This window comes from Scomber scombrus, chromosome 2 (assembly GCF_963691925.1).
Source record: "Scomber scombrus chromosome 2, fScoSco1.1, whole genome shotgun sequence".
Taxonomy (NCBI): domain Eukaryota; kingdom Metazoa; phylum Chordata; class Actinopteri; order Scombriformes; family Scombridae; genus Scomber; species Scomber scombrus.
In genome coordinates, this window is record NC_084971.1 from 12,697,297 (window position 1) to 12,705,797 (window position 8,501).

The following is an 8,501-nucleotide window of genomic DNA, read 5'->3' on the forward strand; positions in this document are numbered from 1 at the left end:
TTATCCATTCTTACCAAGATATAGAAATGATTACTTATTATTTTTGTTTTTAACATATGACTGTTTTCATTAGCAACTAGATCATACTTCACAATGTGATTATGCATGTAAAGCCTAACCTTTTCATGCATTGTGTCCACTATTTACAATTTAGTCTGTGTGTCATAGCCTATATAAACATTTTTCAGAAGTCCCATTATCAATATATATTGACTTTGTTAACCAGTGGTGTGTCATAATGCATTATCTCATTTAAAAAAAACTGTCTTGACTTTTCAGCAGTGCGCTGTGAGGACAATTGCCACAGAATGAGACAGCAGAGGTCATCAAAGCCGCCTGAGGCTACAGGTACTCATACCTAGATAAAATACCTACCTATCTTAACTAATTCATCCCACAGCAACTCAATAACATTCTCATTTACATACACCATCTCATTCACACATGGCCTAACATGTCCTTGGTAATGTGGATCTAATTTCAAACAACTATCTGAGGCAACTACACTCATGGATTGTAATTTACTCAACAGCAAAATAAACTCATTTGAAATATTTACTTTTCAGCTGAGCCCTGTGAGAACAATCGCCACCAAAAGAGACTGAAGACGACATTGGCGCCACCTCAGGTTACAGGTACTCATACTTTCTGATTACCACAGCTGATTCATCCCACAGTAACACCATTAACAATGATAATTTACATACACAATCTTAATCACAAATGGCCTAATATGGCCTTGGTTATGTGGATCTTCTTTCAAACAACTATCTGACTCAATTACACTCATGGATTATGATTTACTCAACTGCATAAAAAACGCACTTTAATATTTACTTTTCAGCTGAGCGCTGTGAGAACTATCGCCAGCGAAAGAGACAAAAGAGGTCATTGGAGCCATCTCAGGTTACAGGTATTTTGCTAATTTTTCATTCAGCCCGCCCCCCTGGCCCCTTTTAGCAAGTTTTGGGACAATCGACCAACCTTCTTCATTTTGGGCTTTTTCGACAGCGCCGACCCTATCGTTCTTTTCAATTTTTGCCCGTTTTGGAAAATCCTTAACAAGTTTCACACAACGCCCCCACTGTGCTTAATTTTGCTCATTTTTCATTCAGCCCACCCCCGTGGCCCCTTTTAGCAAGTTTAGGGACAATCCGCCACCCTTCGTAATCTTTTGCAATTTTTGCCGTTTTGGAAAATCCTTAACAATTTTCACACAACGTCCCCACTATGCTTAATTTTCATCATTTTTCATTCAGCCTGCCCACCTGGCCCCTTTTAGCAAGTTAATTTTATTTGTATCCAATATCACAAATAATTGACTCAAGGGATTTTACATTCTGTACAGCGTTCTCTGCTTTTAGACCCTCACACCCTTGTACTGGGGGCTGTGACCCACAAACTGGGAGAGTGGCCCTAGCAGATTCCAGGTACAACATCTGAGGTCTGTCCAGTTTGTTTATTTTTCTGCATCCATACAAATGCATCAAAGCTTTAAAAAAAAAAGCTTGAACTGAAATATTATATATGTTTAATAATGTGAAAATATATTGGATTGAATTTCATAAAGAGATGTGATGTGATTAAGACAATAGATTGTCTCATTTAATTTAATAATCGAGTGCATGATATGAAAACCATGTGAAGTACCAAAGAGAGGAGATATGTTATGGAAAATTCAGTGTTTGATCAGATAAATGCAGCGCAGAGTAGTAGCACGCTGAGAAATAACCAGATGGAGTTCACTCTTTGCATATGAGATCATTTGCACCTGCTGTCAAAACACTGAAGTTGACTGATAGGACTGGAGGGTTTAAATGTGCAAACTCATGATGTACAGCTAAATGTGCTTTTGAGCAATGTCCTACATTTCCAGGTTTAAATTATTTTAAGATGTAGCTATATAAAATTCTCTACTTTGACTAATCATGTGTGTCTAATATAGTTTTTCCCTGAAAAAAGTTCAAATGTCATATTTAAATCCTTAAAATGACATCTACTCTTTCTCTTTCCTTATAAACTCAAGAATCTTTGAATATGTAAACATTGTTCATTTCAAAGTTGAACTGTTGGACGCAAGATGTATCTTCCTTGATTCTCAATGTGCAATGCGCACTGGAGGTTTCAAGTTCCCAGTTCCTTGTGTAAATTCAATGAGCACAGAGAAACTTTCACTTTCAGCAGATAAATGTGAAAACAGCTTCTATTGTGAAACTCTGCACATAAATCATTCTGCACCGTAAAGGTAAAACATTCAACTAAAGAAACAAGAAGAAAAACACATATTTAAGTGGAAGGGAACTTTACAGAACTAATAAAGAGCAGTGCAGGTCATAAAAGTTTAGAAAATATTTCTAATATAATACACAATGAAACTTTGCATTTTTCTTTTCTTCTTCCTGTTTTTTTTTTTTAAGGACATTTTAATTCCTAAAAGGGAAATTCAAAAGAATAGCGGCAAATGGGAATAATACATTAATCAGGAGGTCAATAGAGCATTTCATTCAAAACTGAATTGTCTTTCAACATCAGTTTTCAGTCATATGTTCACTACATTTGTTTTTATATAGACAGAGATAGAATATTTTATAAAGCATTTGAGCAAAACTATTTATTTCAAAGAGACGCTTTTATGGATTATTATTTATTGTTTCTATTTTTAATGCCCAGCATCTAAACAAGCACTCAGTCTATAGGGCAGACTAATGTACTTCAGTAGTTATCTCCATACTCTGATGAGCTTGGTCTTTGAAGATAAAACAAGCATTTGGTCATGTTTTCCCACATGGTTGCCGTCAGCAGAAATTGCATAAGGGGTTGAACCACGTGGGTGAGCGCAGCCAGCTGTACTGTGAGCAGGTATATAAGGAGGCCAGAACTCTCCATCCTCCTGCTACTCCTCATCTGACTCCTAAGGCTTCTCAACATGGACTTCATCAGAGTGCTCTGCTGCCTCGGCCTGCTGCTGGCAGCCTGTGCCGCCCAGGACCCTAAACCCTGCAGTAAGTGTTGAAAAGTGGCTGGTATTTTTCAATGTCAAAGTGAGTCATGCTGAACTTAAGTTGCATTTAGCAACAGCAGAAGAAGTAGAAGATAGTTTTGACTGTTTGGTAAAGGATTAGAGAAGGAAAAACACAGTTGTAAAAGATGTGTGAAGAAAGATAAAATGGCTTAAGGTGTATCGCAATACATGGAAGGTGCCTTTACTGGACATTAGCTGTAAATGTTTTTTTTCTCTTTTCAACTGGTATTTTAGTTTTTTTTGTTTCAGTCAAAAGTCAAATTGCTGTGTTACCTGCTTTAATATGTGTTACAGTTATGTTTGTTTATTCAGTCAGATATTTGTCAAGATATTAATAAAATATATCCATCTTTATATCGCCAATCAATGACTCAGACAAGACAAATCTCTAATCATGTACAAGCCAGGCGTTCAAAGTATTTCTTTTTCAACAACTCAGTTATTTAGCCAGTTTTAAAATGAGGATAGATGAATATCTAATTTTAAATCAGGAAAAATACAAATTTTGTTTTTTTGTTTTTTTCTTCCACAGCTGTTCCCCCTCTTATGAGTGGAGGCTTCAGTGTGGTGAGTTGACTCTTGACTCATTTACTCACCCCATTTTTGACTTTTCAGGCTCTAAATAATTGACCCATGTTTAGCGATCTCTTTCTCCCCTTTCACTCTGTGTCTGTCTTTCAGATGGCCACCAACGTCACGTCCACAGGAAAAATAACCTATGATGCTTTTGGTCAGAGGATGCGGGTTAGGGCCTTCACTTCTTCTGGAAATGTTGTGGACCAGCTGATTCTTTTCGGCCAGGTATTGAACTCTGGTTAAATTAAGCCTTAAACCTACGGTGGCCGACAAGGGCTAAACGCGTCTCCGTTAAGGAAAACAGCTTCAAGTACAGAAACGATTCAAATGTACAAACTCAAACACAAGTCTAAACGAGGTGCAAAAAGAGAAACGTGTTGCAAATGAAAAAACGCGCTGCAAAAAACAAAGACAAATGCTGCATCATCAAACGCGCTGCAAATAGAGAAACGATGCAGAGCACTAAACGATTCAAACCAAGAAACCTTCTTCAAAAGCAAAACGCTTCATAGCCGGTCACTGCTCCAAACCTGCAGGGGGCGCTCGGGATGCAGAGAGACAGAACAGCTGACTGAACAGCTGACTGAACGGTGTTTCAGCGGAACGGTAATGTGATTTTTATTTGATTATATTTGTATGTTATGTTTATATCACTGTACAACGCACATTACGTGACGTTTTTTTATTTATTGTAGTTTACATCAGACTCTACAAGGCTGCGCATTTGCATGTAGATTAGCCTGCTTAATAAAATGATTAGAGATTGATATAAGCACCCGTTATAATAAAAAGCCCTCTTATCACAGTCTTCCATAACATACAGCACTACACATTACGTGTTATACTTATTAATGACAGCAGTTAACTTGCAAGCAGTCATGAATGATCTCCACTGTGTGTGTATATCAAGAGGTAGTGAAGAGTATTAATACGTTGTTTATAACATTTTTCATTTTTAGTTTTCTAGATTATACTGATCTATCATCTTTTTTTCCAGGCTACTATGTTTTGCCCTTACTGTGGACAAGATCTGGGAACAATTCTCATGTTCTGTGGCTCATGTGGGTCTAATATGCAATAAGGACGTGGTGTGAACTACATCAATGTTATTAACAAACTGGATATGAGTCCACTTACTGTTGTCTGCCTCTGCCAAAAATTGCACATTAGACCCACATGAGCCACAGAACATGAGAATTGTTCCCAGATCTTGTCCACAGTAAGGGCAAAACATAGTAGCCTGGAAAAAAAGATGATAGATCAGTATAATCTAGAAAACTAAAAATGAAAAACGTTATAAGCAACGTATTAATACTCTTCACTACCTCTTGATATACACACACAGTGGAGATCATTCATGACTGCTTGCAAGTTAACTGCTGTCATTAATAAGTATAACACGTAATGTGTAGTGCTGTATGTTATGGAAGACTGTGATAAGAGGGCTTTTTATTATAACGGGTGCTTATATCAATCTCTAATCATTTTATTAAGCAGGCTAATCTACATGCAAATGTGCAGCCTTGTAGAGTCTGATGTAAACTACAATAAATAAAAAAACGTCACGTAATGTGCGTTGTACAGTGATATAAACATAACATACAAATATAATCAAATAAAAATCACATTACCATTCCGCTGAAACACCGTTCAGTCAGCTGTTCAGTCAGCTGTTCTGTCTCTCTGCATCCCGAGCGCCCCCTGCAGGTTTGGAGCAGTGACCGGCTATGAAGCGTTTTGCTTTTGAAGAAGGTTTCTTGGTTTGAATCGTTTAGTGCTCTGCATCGTTTCTCTATTTGCAGCGCGTTTGATGATGCAGCATTTGTCTTTGTTTTTTGCAGCGCGTTTTTTCATTTGCAACACGTTTCTCTTTTTGCACCTCGTTTAGACTTGTGTTTGAGTTTGTAACTTTGAATCGTTTCTGTACTTGAAGCTGTTTTCCTTAACGGAGACGCGTTTGGCCGTTGCAGTGCGTTTGGCCCTTGTCGGCCACTGTATTAAACAGATTAATACCAAATAGTAATTGTACAGTTTAGTCTTGATGCAATTTTATTAAAAATAATGCAGATTGGTTTAGATTTCTCAAACAACTGAACAGTGATTAGTTTCAGTGAACCAGAAATGTATTCACCACATTTCAAACACAATACACAACACCCTCTTCCATCTTCTCTGTGCTACTATGGCTCTGTGAACATACTCTTCCATCAGTATGTTATAATATTTCTTCACTGGAATAGTAAATTACATTTCTAACATGAGTCACGGTTACTGGCTGTGTTCCACAAGGCATCACTTTCATCATGGCTACTACATCTCTTGAACCCTGAGATCCCCATGCTACCTGGCTTGCTAACATTATTTGTAACGCAGTGCAATCAAATTACACTATTTTGTCACAAACACAATAAAAAAACATCTTTTATGACAAATCTATACACATGGTAATAAAGTAATTTTCCTTTCATAGTCAAAACATTTGAAGACAAAGGCAACGAAGATATGACACAGACAAAAATAAAGCAGTGGTGGGTCAACACTCATTTTCTGCATTCATCTTTTCAGAAAGTCTATTACGAGATCGACTGGAGCAATTTCACTTGCAAGAAAATGCCGCTGGACACCAGCTTCGTTCCCATGCAAGTGCCTTCTGATGCACAACTGATGGGTCAGGTAGTTATGGGCTCTTCCTCTTCCTGGGGAATGGGCGTGCTCGTCAACACCTGGTATGGGAGCCTGCCCGGGAACGGTAAGAGGGAATATGATATCCTGAACCAAGAAATCACACTTTTTTTAATCAAAGCCCTAAGGGATGATGGCCCCTAACGTGGTGCGCCATGTCACTGATTAGCCAGATACTGGTAATAAAGGCCAACATTTGACATATCGCCTTTACTGTGGCACACTAGTTGCTACATGCCAAAGCCATTCTTAGAAATGACTGTCCTGATAAAGGCAGGGTTAGGGCCCTTACCCTAACCCTAATCCTGTTATAAGATGTAAACATTTTAAACATAATTCCTGCAGCATAACTTTGATGCAAAAGTGTGCAAAAGACCTGATGAATGTGTAATTACTAAAAGTAGCCTAACATTTAAAGTTTCAGTCAATTTCTAGTTTTGTTTTGTTGTACATTTGTGTACTGTGTTTTCCAGTAAGGTTCATGTGTCTCATTTACTATTTCTACATGTGCTGAATGTGTTTAATGTGATGTGGACTTTGATTGAGTCGGGATAAGTAATAGAAAATAATGTAGTGACTTTTGTAGATAATTACCTGCTGAGTAATGTGTGATTTTTCCGTGAGTAAGTAGTAAAGATCACTATGTTTATTGTTGAACCCTCACATGTAACTTATGATTCATGATTTCAGGCTTTTATTCAAGTGTCTTTACTGAAATTGGCTGCATCCCTTTGACCGTCTCTTTGGTCACTCCAGCATCTGGATGGACCACTGTCAGGTGAGAACTGGGCCGAAATAATCACAGAAACAGCTAAATAATCAACATCACCAAAATAATGCTACTGTAACGCTGGGTGTATGTTATTGTAATATATTTATTTAATCAAATATAAATATTATATGTCTCATGCATCATGTTATTCACATTTCCACCCAATCTTAAATTAGTTTCTGAGGGTCTTAACAAAGTTTGGAAGCACAGCATGAGTTTGAGGTGGCTGACTCAGTCCAAGCCAGTGGAATTTGATCGTATACAAAAATAATTTTGACCCCCAACAAGTAAATAAATAAAGATACATTTTTGTTCATATTTCAGCACATTCGACTGGGTTTTGGGCATCTCAACAGCCATGGACTTTGTTCCTCCCTTCTTCTGTGCCAAGTCTTCACTGGAAGAGACAAAGACCCCAGATAACTTCTTCACTGCCTTGCGGTCTCTGGCCATGAAGTCCAACAAAATGGTGTAAACATGTCCTATCAAGACACAAATACTGCTTCTTTCAGGGCAGCAGAACAGTAAGATTGAATCTGGGATGTGAGACTAAACATTAGAGGTACACAGTGTGAGTCAATCTGGAATAACACCTTGTGTAGCTGCATTGCTGCTATGACTTTTATCTCTGTCATCCTCAATAAAAAAAAATAAATGCATTGAATGATATGGTGCTTATTTGGAGTTGGATGCTTGGGGGAATCACATTAACATAACATAGCATGGCATAGCATAGCATAAGATGAATAACAACAGAACAGTACAGAGTCTGATCAAAAATATTGAAAGTGAAAAGCGAATGTTTAATCCACATCAAACGTTGAAGCATACCTGTGGCGAATTGATCAGTGATGTTCAACATTAAATAATAAACCACAAACGATTTTATTCGTATAGCCCAATATCACAAATAATTGACTCAAGGGATTTAACAGTCTGTACAGCATTCTCTGCTTTTAGACCCTCACACCCTTGTACTGGGGGCTGTGACCCACAAACTGGGAGAGTGGCCCCAGCAGATTCCAGGTGCAACATCTGAGGTCTCTGTCCAGTTTGTTTATTTTTCTGCATAGACAACAACCATACAAATGCATCAAAGCTTTAAAAAAAAGCTTGAACTGAAATATTATATATGTTTAATAATTTGAAAATGTATTGGATTGAATTTCATAAAGAGATGTGATGTGATTAAGACAATAGATTGTCTCATTTAATTTAATAATCAACTGCATGATATGAAAACCATGTGAAGTACCAAAGAGAGGAGATATGTTATGGAAAATTTGATCAGATAAATGAAGCCCAGAGTAGTAGCAGGCTGAGAAATAACCAGATGGAGTTCATACTGTGCATGTGAGATAATTTACACCTGCTGAAGTTGACTGATAGGACTGGAGGATTTAAACGTGCAAACTCATGACGTACAGCTAAATGTGCTTTTGAGCTATG

The 8,501-nt window shown here is 37.6% G+C and overlaps 1 protein-coding gene across 1 annotated transcript; it reads left to right on the forward strand.

The window, feature by feature from the left end:
- The first annotated feature begins 277 nt into the window (after positions 1-277).
- LOC133988314 (ependymin-2-like) lies at positions 278-7,828 on the forward strand. The gene is made up of 8 exons (XM_062427932.1): positions 278-348; positions 567-635; positions 845-3,002; positions 3,555-3,589; positions 3,704-3,823; positions 6,164-6,347; positions 6,971-7,058; positions 7,377-7,828. Exons 3-8 carry the CDS (start codon positions 2,927-2,929, stop codon positions 7,525-7,527), a joined length of 654 nt encoding a protein of 217 aa, XP_062283916.1. The 5' UTR covers positions 278-348; positions 567-635; positions 845-2,926; the 3' UTR covers positions 7,528-7,828.
- Positions 7,829-8,501: the final 673 nt, after the last annotated feature.